Source organism: Crassostrea angulata, chromosome 1 (assembly GCF_025612915.1).
Source record: "Crassostrea angulata isolate pt1a10 chromosome 1, ASM2561291v2, whole genome shotgun sequence".
Taxonomy (NCBI): domain Eukaryota; kingdom Metazoa; phylum Mollusca; class Bivalvia; order Ostreida; family Ostreidae; genus Magallana; species Magallana angulata.
The window spans coordinates 46,901,137-46,922,198 of NC_069111.1; the positions used below are offsets into that span (position 1 = coordinate 46,901,137).

Genomic DNA, 21,062 nt, shown 5'->3' on the forward strand with positions numbered 1-21,062 from the left:
TGTTTTAAATTTTGGTACCAAATCAACTTGAAATACTTGTTAGATTGAGTTTCTATAATTTTCATCTATTAAAAATGCGTCAAAATAAATTAGCTGACAAAGTCATTAAAAAAGGAATAATATATCAAAGAATTACTTAAAATTGAGGAACGTCTCGTTTGTTCTTAAGAATGTACCAAACGATATAAAATCACATATGTATGGAAAAAACCCAGTCATTTTCTGAAAAATAAGAGTCAATCATTTTGTTCATCAACAATTATGTGATGTCTTGCATATTTAGATTAAAAATCGTACTTTATTAATTCAGGCGGAAAGAGTTAAAATATCATTAAAATTGAAGATTAACTTCTGGCGTTTTTTTTAAGGTATATGTTTATTATCGGTGACACCTTTCTTTTAAAATTTCATTCACAAATGCTTTTTAGAATTATAAGTATATTAGAGCGACCCGTTGTTCGAGGCTGATACTGTAAATATAACTAAAGTATGTAAGCAAAACTTATTTTTGAAGAATACCAATAGTATGATTAATATGTGCTTGGGATGTTTGACATTTTAAACGTTTATAGCTCATACCCAAAGAATTTACAAAACTAAACTATATTTAGTCGTTTCATGTATTTATAATAGGTTTTCCGGAATGCTACTATTAATATAATGACAGCTTTTTTCTGGACAAGAAATATTGCTGTTGAGGTATCACCCCAGTAATGAACCAATCGAAATATATATTTCAGAATGATTTTTTACTTGAGTTGCATTTTTGAAAGTTCCCTTTATTTGCAATATCTCCTACAACGATGTTAGATGATTTTTCATTACTTTTTGTAAATGCACCGTCTACCTCGGGATTGTACAGAATGATTACTTACATCACATAAATCACAAAATACATCTATTGTATTTCATTGGTTTAAAATTATAGTATTGATTTATAAGACATAATGGTACGAGTCTCCTATGTAAAATACTGTATAGTATGTTGTTCTACTTGTGTAAACTAATGGCTCATATTTATAAGAGAAATAACTTTTCCTCGGAATTTTCTTGTCAGCGCACTAACAAACTGGTTTTATAGATTAGACAATGTATATTCTGTGTAATAAATACCAATAACATTATCAAATAAAGAGAGATCACTTTTACGAGAGTCTGAGGGCAATATCCATGATGTATTATAAGAAAGACAATCGGGAATAATGTCAATTTTAAAGGACTATACATATGGTATGGGCCTAAATGGCCCCCTAAAAGGAATATCACCATTTTACTGTGATTCTTTGTTTTCTTTGTACAGATATATATGTGGTGTGTTAACTTAATGTTCATTTTGATTCAAGTGCCCACAATTTAGAAATACGGCATTGTAAAGACAACCTTTTCCCGCCATTTTTGCATTTCAGCATAAAAAGCTTGTTTTCAAGCAGTTTTTCTTTCAGGAAACATAGAGCGCATGCTTGAACCAACAAAATATTTTAATCAGAGATATATCTAGCCAAGTCTAATAAGTGACAAAAAATTTGTCCTGGTTCAAGCATGCGCTCTATATTTCCCGTTCGTAAAAAGATGGGAAAAATGTCAATTTTCGACTGATTTTGATTGAATTATAATTCGCGTCACTTCTGACATCATATACTGCAAGTGAGTGCAAATAAATCAAACAAATATGTGAAAAATATATTTTATATCAACTCTTCTAAATTATAACATAACATTTTATTGTACCCGAAACACTTTAAAAAGGTTGAATTATGGTGGCCAAATTTAACTCTTATCATATATAGTTCTTTACAGGCACGCATTTTTCACCTCACATTTGTTAGCAGGGGTGATTGAATTTTTTCAGATAGATGAAAAATTTACCTATAATCAGACTACCTGAAGGTGCAAATGATTGAATTCATCCTGGTTTGTTTTTGATGTAGCAAATTCAAACGTTTGTGCCTATATTTTGTACAATTTACATGTATATCCAGGCTCAAAAGGATGAGTAAAGGTGGCAAAATCTTTAAGAGTGAATTATATTACGTATATTGTTTTCCAAGAAAGCGATCATGTATCTTACTATTCTACAAGAAAAGTACAGATACATTGTATAATTAAATGCTGGTAATATTATTTGTTCCTGGAATGTACCTTCACTAGATGGTTACTAGTATGTTTGGCAGAGTGACTCCATTCGCATTCATGAAGATTAATTAAGTGTTAATAAGGACAAAACTCGTAAATCATTATCTGAATTTTCATTTATGGTGACTTTTATCTAAATAATATTTGCACAAGTAAATATACTCTACGAGGGTCAATCAAAAAATACGAAGACAATGTGGCTGTGTATCATATTTTTTTTTCATGATAGTCATACTTAACAGATTAATCTGTGCATCAACACTTATGTCATTGATATGCGAAGTTTTAGTCCATTTGATGAAACGGTATTTTTGTTACTCCTTTTTAAAAACAACATGTTTTGTCACCACGGCGCACGGTAACGTTCAAAACATGACGTCAAGATTAAACACGCACAGTTTATAGATAAACCCCATCTTTATATCACGCTTAGTCTCTTGTGCCTTTCTCCTTACAACTTAAAATGGCACTGAACCCTTTAACATCTTATTTTCACACATTTGTTCGAGAATCATAAGTTAGTTCTTCGAAGTTTTCATTTTCTAACCGTGTATCTTTTAGTTTACAGTAGGGATATCCCTGAACGTCGGTTAACGATACTTATTTTTTGACCAAATATTTACAGATATTCTACTCTCTCTCGGACTGTTTTATATTCAAAATACAATTGCCACCATCCCCACAAAATTTATTACAGTTTAACAGAAACCTGCAAATAATTGTTGACTTATTTTTTGCACCATTGAGCATTTTCACAACTTGTATCAGCTTTTTCCTGGGTTAAATCCATTTTGTTTGTACTTTTCGTTGCGCCGTGACGTCCGGCGACGTTGATGTTTTTGGTCAATTCTAAAGAGGACTACCTGTCCTAAGTTACAAATATATGTTCGACAAAACAAAATATCCTGTCATTATTTGGAACATTGAATTCCATGACTATACTTAATGTGAGGTTTCAATATTATTTGGTTTTAAGCCCAATTTATATAGATATTACTTTCAACATTATATGGTTTATTGTTGACATAACACAAATGTTGACCGTGCGCCGTGACCTCATTTTTGCAGGATTTGATTCTAAATAATTCTTAGAAATAAAGGAATTTATTAACTTTTTTTCTTGCAAATTGTTTGAAACTATTGCTAAATTATGTCTTCCAAATTTAGTAATGATATGACGTTAAGTAACATAGCTATGACAAAAGTCTTCGTATTTTTTGATTGACCCTCGTATTAATATATTTTTAAACTTTATCTCTAAAAAAGAGAAGTATTATTACAAAAGTTGTGTCCCTTGGCCACCATCTTTGGGAAAACCCCATGGATTTCTCACAGTAGCCTTTGTAGTTTAGAGGTATGTACAGCGTTGTGATTTTGAAATTAAAAAAATCTGTTTCCGTGTATATTTTGATTGCGCCAAGATGGGGCAACCTGCACATAAATTAAACTCAAAGAAATTATACATTACAGGATGCGAAAATATTTTGTAGTATTAAGAAGAAAAGCTGTTTTTTCTCCATTTGACCTTTGGGTTGACTATGTAAAGGAAGACAACTTTTGCCTGCTTATCAATTCATTTAATTTTCAATGTATGTTCTTAAGTATATCATGAATGAAATACCTTTTAAGATAGTCTACTACTCGAGTGACTTCATAGACTTTGATTGTTTTCGTAAACACTGTATTGAAAATACATATATGTATAATTTATCAACTTTAGAAAATCACAGAATTGTTGTAGAGAACTTGTGTCAAAAATACTGCATTAGTGGCAGATCAATGTGTAATTTAGTGCGTTTTTGGAAGCTTTTGACCAATAACAATCAATATATTACCCTTTTAAATATGGAATTTGTTAATCCATTGAAGTATGTACATAGTGGCATTTACTACTTTTAAAAACCTACAAACTTTATAACATTTTAATTAGACAAGGTGTCCAACAATTAATTGCAAGAGAAGAAACACTACTTAAAGCGAAAAATTGCTGAGTAGGGACCCACCTTTAACTTTAAATTCATCTTTGTTCACGTGATTAACTAAAAAAATACTTACCTTATTGTTCTTACGAGTCCAAAGTTTTCAACTGTCGGAAACATTCGGTTTAATAAACTCTTTCAAATTGTAAACTTAACTATAGTAAATGTGAATATCAATATTCCTATTGTATAATTTATATCTAAAGGAAGAAGGTGATTCAGGGCATACGATGAGCAGTGAGTTCAATATTTTTCGTGAATGTATGCGACATTGTAATACAATACATTGTAGCTCATATACGTGCAATACACTGTTTAAGATTAATTCAAAGCATGTGCAGAGCTACTAACACAGGGCAACTGCTAAGTAGGTTATATTTTTACTGCGAAATAACAAAATTTCACATTTATAAAATAAAGTACTTTTAAATGAAAAAACGTGTTTGTTTTTTTATTATTTAAATATAATCAATGTATTCCAATCCCATGATTTATGGGCAAAAAGTACAAGATATTATGCTATTTAAAATTAAAATGAAAAGTCGAACTTCGTGCATTATGGGCACTTCCATGTTTAAACTTCATCGAAGAAAGCAACCCGAGAGAATTCAAATAACCAAAAGAGGAAAAGAAAGGGTACCCAGACTGATTTGCCCATAGTCCCAATGGCAATGCCGATCGACCAAAGCCTCAGCTCATACATTGCAGAGAAACCAATAGTACATAGAACATGCAGTATGTGAAGAAAACTGCACACAGGGATGATAACAAGTTCACTCTTTGGCGCTGTCCTGAGCTCTGTTCGTATCCAGTCTCCTTAGAGAGCTAGACTATAAATAGTTCAAATCTTGTCAGGCACATATTTAAATCTGCTAAATATAATGCCATAATAGGTACCAGACACTGCCTCCACCATGCAGACCAGTGGGGAGTAGAAACAGGAAAGGATGCTCTCCAGTTCTACCTGACACTACAAAATGCCGGGACTGATTTAACAACGGATGCATCTCAGCTTACTACCTTTCAAACCCATGTCTTTTTAGAAGCATCCAGTGATGGTTGGGAGCATGATAAATCCATGTCTGGAGGAAACCTAAGAGGAATTCTTGAGCTAATGTCCCTACCCGATCTCTTAATCAATGACTACATTTATTGAACAAGTTTGTGAACTTTTTCAGGTGGATATATAAGTTACAAATGATGGGCCTAAACTGAAGAAAAATCACAAGCACCATATAAACGACTCGGACCGTGTAGTAAGCGACCAACGCGCTAGGTTCCGATCGTCATCGAAAAGAAGATACTTCTTGCCTAGATGGCCGAGTGGATAGCGCGGTGTCCGCTCATTTTTCAGTGTTGCTAGGAGAGTGGTTTCCAGAGGTCGTGAGTTCAAGCCCCAGCCGGGGCTTGAGGTGGAGCTGTAGCAAATATAGTGCCCGCCACGTTATTTTTTTACAATCCTATTCTATCGTATCGTGTATCAGTCCTATCGTACCCTGCGTCATACTATTCTATAGTGCGTTAATCATATCATATCATATTGTACTTTATTCCTATCAGGCTTATCGTTCAATTTAAACAGTTTTTCCGTTTATCCTATCGTGTTAATCGTTTCGTGCCTTTTCATAAGCAAGTCAATGTATTTCAACGTTACCATTCGTTAACGTTACAAGTCGTTCGGTGCGCCGTGTACGAAAATTTATCGAACAAGAAATGTCAAATCCTATCCAGCATTCTATCATGATACTAATTTCACGTATTTTGTTTTATCAAAATTAACCAATATAACATGTAAATCATAATTTTATCTGTAACACCTCTGCGAATGTTATTGTCATTTAAATTTGGACCACGTGGTGTTATTTGACCCTTGCAATTTCGCAATAAAAATCCTGCCTCATGTTTATAGTTTTTTCCTAGAATCTAGGTACCTGTAGCCAAATATAAAATCTAGACGTCCATTGATTTTATACTTTATCTTCAGTATCTAGTGAATAAACTGAGTTCTGGAAATTAATATGCCAATAGAAAAAAAAGGTTTTTTCTTGCTGTTGCCACAATAAACATGCTTAGTAGCCCCACTAAAGATTAATTTTAGATCCGCGCCTGACCTAGTAAAAGCATCAATTAATAGTGAAACAGACTATACATTTCATGCAGAATGTTCCTTGAAAATGACTTGATATATTAAGTTTTTATACAAAACAGACACCCATTCTTTTTTTTAAAGCATGGTATTGCACACCAAAAGCATCAAACATGGCTATGATTTTATCAAGCAACCAAGTGTTTGTATTTTCAACCACGTGTAGAGTGGTTGAACACGAACGGTAACTCTGTTCTGAATATCATCGTTTAATTTAGATAATCGCTAGATGATGAAAGAAGACATATTTTGTATCTTAATAGATTTTCATGTTTTAACTAAAATCAAAGTAGAATGTGATATGAAAAACGACCAGTACTTACATATTTTGAGAATATTATCCGAACACATATACTTCCGCTCGAAATTTCACAAGAAGCGAACAAATCTCGGGGAAGTCTCGTGAACTTTCACTCGAGCACCTCTGGATTTATTACATACTTAGCAACGATAATGAAGACATTCCGAACACATTCGCAGGGGTGTGTAAGCAGTTGAAATATAAAAATTATGTAAACTTTAAACTATCGAAGTTCATAGGAACAAGGTAACATGTTTACCTTTACATCGAGTATAAATATTAAATCGTACGCGTGGTGTAGACATGCGTAAACGTTAACCTTATGTAATACAATTTTTTTAATGCATCATTTTTTGCAGAAACAAAAGTATTTATAAAATAATTAAATTTACTTACAACAAGAGTTGTAATTTAATTGAACCCGCTATTTTCCGTGTGATATTTGATCTCGGGCTGAAATGTTCTTGGCGATCGGCTCGTGTGTGCAATAATCAGGTAGTGAAAACAATGTTACAAATCGTACGCGGAATGTTTATCTGCGTAAATATATTTTTTCAATTTGTATGTAATATAATAAAAGGTATTTAAAAAGATTTTATATTAATTTTTATTTAGAACAAGAGTAGCATTTTAATTTATCCCGATTTTCCCATGTGATTTGATCTCGGGCTGAAATGTTCGCGGCGATCGGCTAGGATGTTCGGTAGTGAAAACAATGATATCATAACAATACAGACATTTTATTAATTTGAGCTCATAATTAACAAAAAAATTAACTGTTCATTTTTATGGAATCTATAAATGATGCAGCGATGCTTAATTACTCAAAATTTGTTAATAGCACTATTCTGCATAAATCTTGCTTCATACATGGTCTTTCTCTGCCATTAGGTTTATCGTGAAGATCGTCTAACGCGATAATACGTTTATCATGAACATCGTTTATCATTTTCGGTCGTATATCAATCCTATCGTATCTTGCGTGTATTCTGTTCTATCGTGTGTTAATCTTAACCTATCGGGCGTGAATCCTATCCAATCGTTTACGTATAAAACTAACGATATAAACATGTATATCCATTTTACTTATACATTTGTAACAATATGTTACTTGCCTTTATTAACAAACAAGATGCATTTAATATTAAAAATTGATGATTTTTTGTCCTTTTAAATGAATCACAGATACTAAAAAACTAAGAAAGTCTTAAAAAAAAGGTGATTTATCAACACTAAGCCCTTATTTGTAACTGTGCTTGGAAATGAAATATTTTGAATTAATCAAGAAAATATACCTAAAGATACAGTGTAAGTCACATGGTGAGCAACGAGTTCAATCTTTTTTCTTAAATGTATGCGACATATAACACAATTCTTTGTAGCTCGTGCCCGTGCAATATTTATCTTCCCCATGTCTGTGCATTAATGAGTAACGAAATTTTAACCTTTAGAACGTATATAGAACGTTATCAATTATACTACAAACATTATAGTCTCAAACGACTATCTGATATATTGCATATCAAAAATATGAATGGAAACAATAATAGAGTGGTCCAGATTTTCAGCATAAACGTCAATAGTGACCAGGATTACCAAAGGTATGCTTCCCGCCGGAAATCGTCTGTCGTTCGCGAGATTTCCGGTCGGATCCACTCCGTGCTGAATCGAGATGAGGAGGAAGATGTGGACAGTTCAGTGGACGGCGTGTTCCGGTTGAGAGGACAGTTTGACATAAGGGATGTTGTTCCTAGCGACAGTCAACCGACCGTGGAAGCGCAACATTTTCAAAGGAGGGGAAGCTCTTTATCGAATGGGTAAATTGGTGCATCATAACTCTGAACAATATTTACTTTTTTAAATGATGTATTTGGTGTTTGCACATTTATCAAATAATGATTGAAATCAAATTTTTAATCTGTGTCAAAATATTATGTCGTTAATGATTTAGCAAACATAAATTTCTCGTTTGTTATTTTTTGTATATCAGTCTATTTGAACATTTATATAAGGGGTACCTTATCCTTAGTCTACGGGTTTTTTTTTTTACGTGTAACGTTATTCAATGTACATGCAATTATCTCTCGGTTTTACTACAGGCAGACTGATACTTTGCCACAGTTAACCGTTCGAACGCCTGTAAATGTACGGAAATGGTTCGTCTTAATCAGCAGCTTCTTCAATATGATGATCACCGGGGGATTCCCATTCAACATGTCGGTCCTCTTTGTAGAGTTTTTAAATGCATTTGGAAAAAGCAAAGCGGAGACTTCACTGGTGCAATCGGTTTGCATAGGAGTCTTTTTTATTGGAGGTAAAGCTGGTCAATGAGCAATAGGAAAATTATATTGTTCCATTCTGTCTACAAAGAAAGAAAACATTATGTACAAACTACAACAAATTGTTAAAAATATTTTCTAATTATATTTATTTCGAATAATTCATACAAAGTTTCCAGGGCTTGCTATTTCTTCTAAGGATTGAAATACGATCACATTGCTTTCGAAGACTTTGTGTACCCTGTAATATTAAACTATCAATTCCTTCCAGGTTTGATAACAGGTGGGCTGGTCACTAAATTTGGAACCAAGATTTGTGGTTGCTTTGGAGCCATGCTTTCTGCCACTGGAATTGCTGTTTGTTTTATAGCACCAAATCTGGAATTTCTTATCATTTTCATGGGAGTCATGTCAGGTTATATCAATTTAATTATAGAACGTTATTGTTAAATATATGATTGCTTAATGCTTAGTTCGATATTTCGTCATTTTGTTTTGTTATGTAATTCTTCATTATCTACGATTTTGAAACAAATGAAATCCACGTTAGTTTTAAAAGCACCCCCATAAATGACGGTAAGATGTCCAGCCTTACAAATAATGGACAAAAAAACCCCCAGAAAACATTCTAAAAAAATCATGTACTGTAATAAACGTTAATTAATGGACCGTGAAAGGTAAAACCTACATTATAAACTAATAAAACAGCTAATGGGAAGGAACACACATTATTTCATTTCCAAAAAGCATCTAATGTTTAACACCCTAAATAACACTAAAGACGACAGAACATTGAAACACTATGTAAAATCTTATATTGTCTTTCTCAACTCAAAAATCTAATATTGTCTTTCTCAACTCAAAAATCTAATATTGTCTTTCTCAACTTTATTTTTAAGACTAAAATAAAATCATCAACTATCCCCTTGATCACAATTCTCGAGCAGTAAAAATCACATTAGACCGTAGATTGAGACACACCTTACTGCGCCATTCTAAAAGCCCATTCAGGGTGGCACGGGACAGTTTTGATAATATATTCATGTATCAGAATTGTAAAAGGTTATTCTAATATTATCCTCTTTTAAAACAAAATACGCAGTGCTTTCATTTAAAAAAAAGGTCTTATACCCTCCATTATGTGAATGAAAGAACAGTTTCTTTTCCTGTACATATACATTACAGTAGTATAGAGAACTTGGTGGTCGTGGTTATTTTAAGACTACGTAGATTTTGAGACGAGCTTATAAAGGAAAATATTCAACATTCAAGGACGAAGGACCATATTCATTTTTACATTTATAGAGATTTTTATGAAAATTTTGTATGAATTAAATTAAAGATTTACCAAAATTCATAAATAAATATAATAAAAATCAAAATAGATTTTCCTTACGGACCATTTCATAAATTGTTAGTAATACTATAATTTAAAAAAAATCAGCAATATATCTTTTATCCAAATTAGAAAATATGATACTTATATGGTGGTTTTGAATTAATTTTATTCAAAAAATGGCCATGTCATCAATTTAGATTTTAAGGGGAAACATGCCAAAGTGTGGCGTGTTGCCATATTTTTTCAATTAATATCAAAGACATCTTTTGCGCAAACTCCAAGGAAAAGGTTGTGTACATCAGTTCGAGGCTGATTTATAAAACACAAACAACTGTTAGAGCGGCTGGTGTGTTTTCATGGTAAAATACTTTAAATTAAGGTTTCTCGACACACTTAAATTCTATTTGATGGATCCATAATGCCTCGAACTAGAATGTCTCGATGTCATTGGATGAATTGCGTCATGTGATTGCCTTATAAATATCTTTACACGGCGAGCGTCAAAATTTATACGGCAACATGGCGGACGTAACGTTATTTGAGCTGATTTTTTACACAAACGTTCAACCATACCTTTAATTTTTAAGCCCCAAAATATTTAAAGTGACCCCCTCCCCCCCCCCCTTTGCCTGTGGCGTAATATTATGATCATACAATATGGCATCCAGGTTTGCATAGACGACTGACGAGAAAGGTAAAAAATTAGAGAATTAAGCTATGCATTTTAATGTTATGTATTATCTTTTGTTTGTTTACAGATCAAACTTTGGGTCCAACAAAACAGTTATTAGGTTTGTTACTGACTTTGTACAGAAATTTGTGGGATCGGTAAAGTCCATAGAAGGCTCGGTTCCGCCTCGCCTTCTATGGACTTTACCGGCTCCGCCTTGCCTTCTATGGACTTTACCGACCCCACAAATTTACACAGTACACAGTCAGTAACAAACGTAATAAGTAATATTATCTTAAAAATGATTTCACAAAACAAAGACCAATATCGACTTTTTTTACTTTTTTTATTAAAAATATTTCAGAAAATCAAAGTTGTTATAATTTTATATCTTTTTAATCTAGGAATAAAATATAAAAAATAACAAATAGTCACATAAAGTACTTATCAAACAAAGATATTTTACAAGAAAAATGAAACGAAAATGCGAAGTTTAAAAAAAATTAATTTATTAAATTTGAACCTACCCCGATTAAAATAAAACTGATCCTGATCAGAATTATATTTAAAATTGAACTTTTACAAAAAATACTGCAGTTTATTCTAAGTGATTGATATGCATCATAAAGTAAGTAAATGATCAAACCATTTCACATCTAAACAACCTGGAATTTTTGCAAATTTGTGATTCCTGCCAACTTTACATGATTTTGTAGAATTATCAACAAATGTCACGTGACCATCAATTCAGGGAACCACACTAAGTGTCATACAAAGTGGCATTTTCTATACTGTTTCATTTTATATTACATTTATATCATGATAAAATAACTTTACATGAATATTTTGTTAGATTAAAGATGCATCATTTTATGAACATTTAAATCCGCTGATATTAAGCATAGTAAGCCTTAACAGTCCTGCGTCCCGTTCGCAGCTAAAACGATGTTTTTGGTTTTTATTAAAAATTACCCCCTCTCCCCCCCCCCCCCCCCCAAATCATATGAAATAATTGAGAGCCGATATTGTTGTCATTTTTGTCATTAAAAACGATTCTTTATCGATCCATCAAATAATGCACTGGTGTGTCGAGCCAGCTGAAGCACAGGGACAGTTTTATTCTATTTTTGATTCGAGTATTGAAGCGGGTCTGAATGTAAATTCTTTGTTCACTGGCTCAAACTATGTTAACTAAGTTGGTAGATGGTAATGTATAAATAACTTATTAATAAGCAATTATATAATTAACCCCAGAACTTTAACAAGAAGCTCAAACCTTTTTTTTTCGATTCTAGGAGCTGGATTTTCACTAAACGTGATTTGTGCATCAACAAGTGTTTCTCAAAACTTTTCACCTAAAGAAAGGATTCTTGCTCTTGCCTTTGTGTCCTCGGGTTCTGGCATTGGTGGGCTGAGCTTTCCTTTACTGCTACAGTACTTCATTGACAGTTTTGGCTGGAGAGGTTGCCTTTTAGTCATTTCTGGGATCGTTCTAAACCAGTTAGCATGTGGTCTTATGTCGGGCCCAGACCTGAAAAGACCAAAAGGCCCAAAACTTCAGCAAAATATGACAGACACCAACGAGACAGAAGATTCCAATACAACTTTATCCAGACTTAAGGCTTTACTGAAAAACAGCGTGTTCCTTGGATTCTGTTTTGCTTTATCGCTTGCACTAGCGGCATTTAATGGGTTTTTGGTATTTTTCGTCGACTTCTTTGAACAGAAGGGATTCGATCGTACTTCTGTAGTTTGGTTATATTCTGGGATGAATATTGTCAGCACGATTTTCAGATTCGTTCCGGGATTAATAGCACAGAGTCCGAAAATACCAAAACTAGCCATTCCTGCTATGTATGCCTTTCTTGGTTGTATAAGTCTAAGCTTGCTTCCATTCATGACCTCATATTCATTGAACGCTGTAGTTATAGCGCTCTATGGGATAGCCCTGGGAGGCGTGGTCACTGTGATATCCATTACGACCCTGGAGTTAGTGGGAGAAAAGACATATCCGACGGGGCTTGGAATTGTGTTGGCTGCTTCTGGAATTGCCAATACTGCGGGAGCTCCGATAGCAGGTAAATACACGGTATACACGTTTATCAATTTGATATCATACTCTATATACAATAATTTATATGAATGAAATATTTCAAACCCTTTATACGTGATAAAATACCTTTATCTCCAAATTGCTTTTTAGTTAAATTGTTCACATCCCAACCCATATATACATATTTTTTGCAGGTTATTTCCGTGACATCTCTGGGTCTTACACCTACAGTGTTCTATCCGGGGCTGGGGCTACTCTTCTTGCTAGTTTTATTTTTACCTGGGCCATGATCTATCAGAGACGACACGGTGATGATCCTCGGTCCAGATTCAACATGGAGATTGATGTGCAGGCGAGGCGGAAGTCGCGTAGACGATCTAGTATCCTGCCCTGGAGAAAGAGTGTTGATCTCGGATTTGCTCTTTAATATTGCAGAAAAAAACAAAGTGTCAATACGTTTTAACTTTTAGTATGGAAATGAATAAAATTTAATACTTTTTGAAATCTTATTCATGATGGTTGCATGGGGTTCTATAGAGCTGGATTTAGTGGATAATAGATAGAAACATTGTCGGTTCAAACACTAGTCTTAACAACTTTTTTTTTTTAAAAGAACAGACAATTACTTTTGCCTTCCAAAAAACCTATGAACTATACGCAGCTGCTGTAATAAAATTTTTAATAATAATTTAACATGTCTCACCTGAGTACATCGTGATTTGACGCATGCAAAAACAATCATGTTTGCGTGGATCTCTTTTGTTTTGCCAACATTTTTAAACACGACCATGTACATTAAGATTCTATAGCTGCAAGTTGTTTAATTTCAAAGTTGCTGCAAAACAGTTTATCACTTGCAAGTAAATTATAAAATATATATTTTAATTTTGTTATAGTGTTTAAAGGGGCATGGTCACGATTTTGATCAAAAATTATTTTTTCGATTTTAATGTTTACAGTGCTTCAGTAAGGCATTTTTGATAGGCAACCAAAATTTGAGTGTCACTTGATGAGTTATAAACGAGTTACAGAGCTTGCAATTCTTCCCTATGTAAACAAAGCGTTTGTTTACATTTTGAATGCTGAAGTGAAAATTCAAGTGTTAGACCTAAAATGAAAGTATTAATCGTTAGGAACTGTTTATTTATGCTTAAAATGAATAATAAGATGGACAAACCAGCTCGAAAACGATTTTTACCGGTATATTCGACATATGTAAACAAAAACAGGGCACGAGCTTTGTTTACATGACGAAGAATTGTGAGCCATGTATATTGGTTAAAACTAAACGACTGGCACCAAAACTTCAGTTGATCATTAGAAATGCATTCCTAAAGCATTGCAAATAATAAAAACAGCAAAAAAATTAACCAAAATCGTGACCATGCCCCTTTAATAGCTGAAAAATTCTTATTCATGGTATTTTAGTTATAAAATAATGTTTAATAGGTGTGGAATGTATTTGAAGATATGTTTTGTTGTTAAGTATCTCATTTCCAGTTCATTTAAAGGGACTACGACATGATTGAGCTCAAATTTTTCAAAATTTATTTCTCCATTTTTAATGCATAGAATGGTCAATATGGATCTTTTTAAAGTTTTGTCAAAATTTGGAAGTCAAATGTCAAGTTAAAAGCAATGTTGAATGATTACGTAAAGAGTGAATACTTATTTAGAGTATACATAGAAATAAAGATATGTTTATGTTGAATAAATATAATGAGACAATTCGTTTCTCGAATGCACGATTTTAGTTTTGATAGATAGAACTTTCCAGAACAGGGTAACCAAAAAAACGCGGTTTAAGTAATTAACGTCATGGTGGAAAGCTTAGGGCGAGTTAATCACCGGCAGTTACCTTGAACTCACAATTTTGGTTTAAGATATGCAAAAAAATGAATATACTATCGTTTTTAAATGCACATATACAGTTTTATACCACTACATATTGGAAGTAAACTTTATATACATTAATTTGTGAACCAGGAACGCATTGTGTATTATTAGACGATGTATGCATAAAACTTGGAAGTTGATTTGGTGGAGGAGGGGAGGAAGAATTGTGAGCCATGTATATTGGTTAAAACTAAACGACTGGCACCAAAACTTCAGTTGATCATTAGAAATGCATTCCTAAAGCATTGCAAATAATAAAAACAGCAAAAACATTAACCAAAATCGTGACCATGCCCCTTTAATAGCTGAAAAATTCTTATTCATGGTATTTTAGTTATAAAATAATGTTTAATAGGTGTGGAATGTATTTGAAGATATGTTTTGTTTTTAAGTATCTCATTTCCAGTTCATTTAAAGGGACTACGACATGATTGAGCTCAAATTTTTCAAAATTTATTTCTCCATTTTTAATGCATAGAATGGTCAATATGGATCTTTTTAAAGTTTTGTCAAAATTTGGAAGTCAAATGTCAAGTTAAAAGCAATGTTGAATGATTACGTAAAGAGTGAATACTTATTTAGAGTATACATAGAAATAAAGATATGTTTATGTTGAATAAATATAATGAGACAATTCGTTTCTCGAATGCACGATTTTAGTTTTGATAGATAGAACTTTCCAGAACAGGGTAACCAAAAAAACGCGGTTTAAGTAATTAACGTCATGGTGGAAAGCTTAGGGCGAGTTAATCACCGGCAGTTACCTTGAACTCACAATTTTGGTTTAAGATATGCAAAAAAATGAATATACTATCGTTTTTAAATGCACATATACAGTTTTATACCACTACATATTGGAAGTAAACTTTATATACATTAATTTGTGAACCAGGAACGCATTGTGTATTATTAGATGATGTATGCATAAAACTTGGAAGTTGATTTGGTGGAGGAGGGGAGGATCGCAGTCTTTTTACTGAAATTCTTATTTAAGACAGCGATTAAAGTTATATTGAGATGTGGCCTAATAAAAAACCAAAATTTAGGAATGAGATACATCCACACCTTAATTTGAAATAAAATAAAAAAGGTTTGTAATTTTTTGCAGTCAGATGAAAGAAAAAAATAAAGGTCATGTTGATGAAGCTTTGTGTCATGTTGTAAATATTGAATGACACAATGTTCATATTATTGGATAAAGTTGCAATAATTCCCGCGCTTGCGCGGGATACCATCTAGTGATATTGAAAAGGAAATAAATACATATGAATACTGGGGTTTCTTTTTTCTTTCATTTTTTCTTCTTAGAAAGAATATAATATTATATCAATGTACTATATTAGTATATCTGTATCACAATTTTTGATCAACCAAAGATGACGGATTAAGACTATTGTGCACGCTGTTCAATTTATGTTCTTGTAGATGTTTTATTTATATCATGAATAAGATATTTTATAAAGTTACAAGATAGCATATTTTGTTCATTATTACAGTGTACTTAACGCGATTTAAATTACTTTTGCTTCAATTACAAATTATTCATCTTTCAGAAATGTTCTGTTAAATGAAATATCCATGTTTTTTTCATTGTTATGATATCAACTTAGAGATACTTCTGTTAAATAACTTTTATTTCAAATTGTAAACTTTGATATATTGAAAATAGTAATAATGTATTCTGTGTGACAGTTCAATAGGTTATACTCTTTTACATAATTTCACCGCCACATAAAAACACTGGAATACTTAAAATATATATGTAAAGGATTATGTGAATGTACAATACCAGCAACGTTATTTTTTTTAAAAACAAAAACGATAGAATTTACGCACGATTTAATAGAATTAACATATTAACAAGTATAAAGGGATAAACGATTATCTGGATAAGAGTGTGGTCATGTTGAACGATCTTCTCGATTTATCTTTAATGGCTTTATTTGATGTACGAAACAAGATAATAGCAGAATTTCTATTTATCATTGAATGTCACCTGCTAATGGGAATTTTATTGACAATAATGTTACTGCAACTTTTCCTTTATTTTATCTATTAAAATCCTGTTGGCCTACGTCTTCACCACCTGCCAACCATACGAATCATCCAATAATTCATAAATTTTATTCAGAATGCCTACAAAGACTTCCAGTTGCACCACCATTAGCCTTGACCTCAATCCCAGCATCTTCTACATCAACTCTGTCATTTTAAGATCCTTAAGATCCTCCATAGTACCCTGATCTGGCAGATCTCAAAAAAAAAGAAAAGATATGCTGCACTGAATTGAAGTTGCAGAGGCAAAAAAAAACCACCCATAACCTCACGTACATCCATGTTTTGGGGTTTTTAATAGTTGTAGGAGTTATCTTGCTTGTTACATGTATCTCAAAAACTGCGAAATAATTACCTTTTCTACATATAACACAAGTAATAGCTTTCCCAGAATGCTTGCCTGATTGAAAAAACTATTACATTTGAAGCATGTATCAGTAACGTAAATAAATATAATATTTGGTGCATGCTGTTCAAAATGTCATAAAAGAAACGTGGAGATTCAAGAAATAACTTCTTTAATTAAAGTGAATAAACATTTTGTGCAATTAGATTATTGCATAATTTTAAATTATTTCCGGGAAAAAACCCAAATAATTGTAAGCAAGCTTGAAAGCGGAAAAGATGTCAATTTTTGAATTGATAAATTAATTTTAATAAGATTTCAAAATTAATTGTTAAATTACTTTTAAGTTTCGAATTAATCTAAGTTTTAAATTATATTTGTGAAACATCAAACCCATTTTCGACGTCAATTATATAGGTGCGAAAAAATTATGAAGATAACATTCTGCTTTACCTTTCACCTCTACGATGACATTTTTGAATGAACTCGTCCATGGATCAATAAGGAAGGGGTAAAAACATTTTTTTTGTCTTTTTGCCATTTAATATATTATGCACATGTACTTTAGATCGAATGTTCTAAAGAGTTATCTATTAAACGTACACTCGCTAATTGTTTAGTGTACATTAAAACCCGCATGTAACACACTTTTCAAGATGAATAAAATCGTACCGTGGAGCAAAAAAGTGCGGCATATGAAACAAAACTCTCCCTTCAGCGATGTAGTTCCTCCAGTAAATATTTCAGACTATACATGAATATATCTTACTTAAATCCAAGCAATTGATTTATCTGAAAATACAAACCCAAAATCAATTGTTACTTACATTGAACCGTAGTAGACAATAGGTGTTGTTGCAATGATCCCCGCCCATTTCTCCGTTTAAACAAAGCTATCCATTTATAATTTTTTTTTCACAAACGAATAGTAGACGTACAAAACATGAACACAAATACATCAAGTTATTTCACATATTCTGATAGGTAGGCGGGTGGTCTCGAGATTCTTCCTGACCTGGTTACCGAGGGTTTGCTGTTTGCCACGGGATTTTCCTGACTTGAATGTGGGGTATTAACATTGGACACATCACCAGAATTTTCACTTTCACTTGGTACAGATTCAGTCAATTGTGGTTCAACTTCTGGGGGTAACATCTGGAAGTTGGTTTCCCGCGATTTCAATATCTGGCTACACTTTCTCCTAAGAGCTCTTCCATGTTGGTTCAATATGCTGTCTGAAGGGTTTCCAAGGTTCTGTTGAATGACTCCTGGTTCCCAATTTCGATTTTCTGGATTCTGCATACGAATGATCTCTCTCTCTCTCTCTTCAATGTGCGGTAATTTAGAACAGGTTTGGTCATGGAAATATTTCTGTTTCATCTGACGAAGTTGAAGTTTGGAGAGTTGAAATTCCAAAGGTTTTGGCTCCAACCATGTTCGAGTTGTGGGAATCTTTGAACGAAGACTTCTGTTCATCAACAGCTGTGCGGGTGATTTTCCAATTCCATCAATAGGTGTATTTCTGTACTCTAAGAGAGCAATATTTGGATCACCGTTGCTCTCTATCGCCTTTTTGAGCAAGTCTTTAATGGTCTGAATGCAGCACTCTGCATGACCATTCGAACGTCGATAACGAGGGCTTGATGTTCTGTGTGTAAATTCCCAATCCGATGCAAAACATTTAAACTCATGACAACTAAATAGCGGTCCATTGTCTGAAAATAGTTCTAGTGGTATGCCATTTCTAGCGAATATTGTTTTGCATGCTGCAATGGTAGATCGGGCTCGTAAATCTGGAAGTGGTATGATGTCTGGGTATTTCGAGTAATAATCCACCAATAACAAAATTTAATAGTCTTTGCCCTTGAAATGAAAAATGTCTGCTCCAACCTTTGTCCAAGGAGTATTCGGTATTTCATGTGGAATGAGAGGTTGTTTGATGTTTGATTTTCGGAAGGAGTTGCACACTCCACAAGACTGAATTAACTGTTCCATGTCATAGTTCATGTTCGGCCAAAATATTATGTTCCTGGCTCTCTGCTTAGTTTTCACGATACCAAGGTGAGGTTCATGCAGTTTGGTAAGCATCTGGCGCCGCAGTGATGATGGTATCATTACAGACTGTCCCTTGTACAATAGTCCATTCAAGACGGTAATTTCACCACGGTAGTTCCAGAACATCCTGACACAAGTTGGAACTTGTTCACGAGTCTCAGGCCATCCTACTCTAACAATGTCTGCTAATGTTTGAAACTGTTCATCGGCTTCTGTGGCATCCTTCAATTCTTGAAGCTTTTTCTCTGTCATTGGAAGTTCTTGTTCAATAAAGTTCACATCAATGTCCTCATCTACTAATGTCTCTTTGCACTCTTTCAAGAAAGCTCTACTCAAAGCATCGGATATAAACATTTCTTTTCCAGGTATTTCAGTTGTACATCATAGCGCTGTAAACGCATCAGCATTCTCTGTAGTCTTGTAGTAGCTTGGTATAATGGTTTGCGATGAATTGCTAACAACGGTTTGTGATCTGTTTCTATGGTAATCGAACGACCGTAAATATAATGGTGAAACTTTTCACATCCATATATAACTGCAAGCATCTCGTGTTCTATTTGTGCGTACCTCTATTGAGTTTCAGTAAGAGCTCGTGAGGCATAAGCGACTGGTTGCCCATTTTGTAACAATACAGCACCCAATCCTTTGCAGCTAGCATCAACGGAAATTGTGACGTCCTTCTCAAGGTCTTATATCTTTAGCACAGGGGCTTGTGTCAATACTTCTTTTAATCTAGCAAAACTGTCAACTTGTTCCTTTTCCCAGTGCCATACAACATCATTTTTGGTAAGTATTCGGAGTGGTTCCGAAACATCTGCTAAGTTTGGAATGAATTTGGACACATACTGCACTAGTCCAAGGAATCTGCGGACACCTTGTATGTCTGTTGGTTCCGGCATACTCACGATGGCACGTACTTTCTGCGGATCCACCTTGAGTCCATCTTTCCCAATAATGTGACCAACGTACTTTACTTCAGGTACTCTAAGTTCAACTTTATACCTGTTGTTCCAGCATGTGAATAAGGTTTTCATCATGTTCCGCGTTGTTTTCTCCATGTACTAGTGTATCGTCCACTAAACACTCAACACCAAGTGAGTCTGAAAATAGATCCTGTACACGTTTTGAAAACACTTCTGAAGCTGACGAGATTCCGAAAGGAAGTCTCAGGTACCGGTATCTACCGAATGGTGTATTGCAGGTAAGTGCTTTAGAACTTTCCTCATCGAGCTGAATATGCCAAAAGCCATGTGTGGCATCAAATCTTGAGAAGACTTTGGCATTTGGCAGTCGTTCAATAATTTCTTCTACGGTCAATAGATGATAATGTTCTCTTTTAATGTGCTGATTCAAATCTTTTGGATCCACACAAATGCGAATTTTTCCTGGTTTGCGTACTGTCACCATACTGTTGACCCAATCTGTTGGACCATCTTGTTTCGTTATCACGCCCAGATCTTCCATTCGCTTTAATTCATCTTGTACAGGTTTAAGTAACGCTGCGGGTATTTTCCTTGGTGGGTGAACCACTGGATTTGCACTTTTGTCTATTTCAATGTGGTACTTTCCTGGTAGTTTTCCTAAACCACTAAAAATATCTGCATACTGTTCGATTAATTTGTCTTTTGACATACGCACGTTCTTGTCTATTGACTCTGCTGGTATGTGTTGTATTAATCCCAAACGAGCACATGTTTCTTTAGAAAGGATAGGAGTGCTTCCCTTGTTTTCACTTTACGAATGCGGCATCTAATGTCAACTTTTCCATCTGGTTTTATGACGTCACAATTGTAGGTAATCAGGTTCACAT

At 33.7% G+C, this 21,062-nt stretch overlaps 2 protein-coding genes and 1 pseudogene across 2 annotated transcripts; 2 read left to right on the forward strand and 1 right to left on the reverse strand.

Moving 5' to 3' along the window:
• The first annotated feature begins 4,777 nt into the window (after positions 1 to 4,777).
• LOC128192770 (uncharacterized) lies at positions 4,778 to 5,443 on the forward strand (annotated as a pseudogene).
• Positions 5,444 to 7,902: 2,459 nt separating this feature from the next.
• Positions 7,903 to 14,843, forward strand: LOC128166370 (monocarboxylate transporter 13-like). Its single transcript, XM_052831523.1, has 5 exons — positions 7,903 to 8,376; positions 8,659 to 8,873; positions 9,110 to 9,253; positions 12,143 to 12,925; positions 13,095 to 14,843. Exons 1-5 carry the CDS (start codon positions 7,910 to 7,912, stop codon positions 13,325 to 13,327), a joined length of 1,842 nt encoding a protein of 613 aa, XP_052687483.1. The 5' UTR covers positions 7,903 to 7,909; the 3' UTR covers positions 13,328 to 14,843.
• Positions 14,844 to 20,248: 5,405 nt separating this feature from the next.
• Positions 20,249 to 20,884, reverse strand: LOC128192779 (uncharacterized protein K02A2.6-like). Its single transcript, XM_052865743.1, has one exon. The coding sequence runs from the start codon at positions 20,882 to 20,884 to the stop codon at positions 20,249 to 20,251; it is 636 nt and encodes a 211-aa protein (XP_052721703.1).
• Positions 20,885 to 21,062: the final 178 nt, after the last annotated feature.

What these genes read in the sequence shown, in the direction of transcription:
- LOC128166370 (XM_052831523.1), top strand. Translation starts at nt 7,910, where the DNA reads ATGTATGCGACATATAACACAATTCTTTGTAGCTCGTGCCCGTGCAAT. An exon ending in AGGAGTCTTTTTTATTGGAG is followed by an intron (nt 8,874 to 9,109) that starts GTAAAGCTGGTC and finishes AATTCCTTCCAG; the next exon opens with GTTTGATAACAGGTGGGCTG. An exon ending in TGCGGGAGCTCCGATAGCAG is followed by an intron (nt 12,926 to 13,094) that starts GTAAATACACGG and finishes TATTTTTTGCAG; the next exon opens with GTTATTTCCGTGACATCTCT.
- LOC128192779 (XM_052865743.1), bottom strand. Translation starts at nt 20,884, where the DNA reads ATGTCAAAAGACAAATTAATCGAACAGTATGCAGATATTTTTAGTGGT.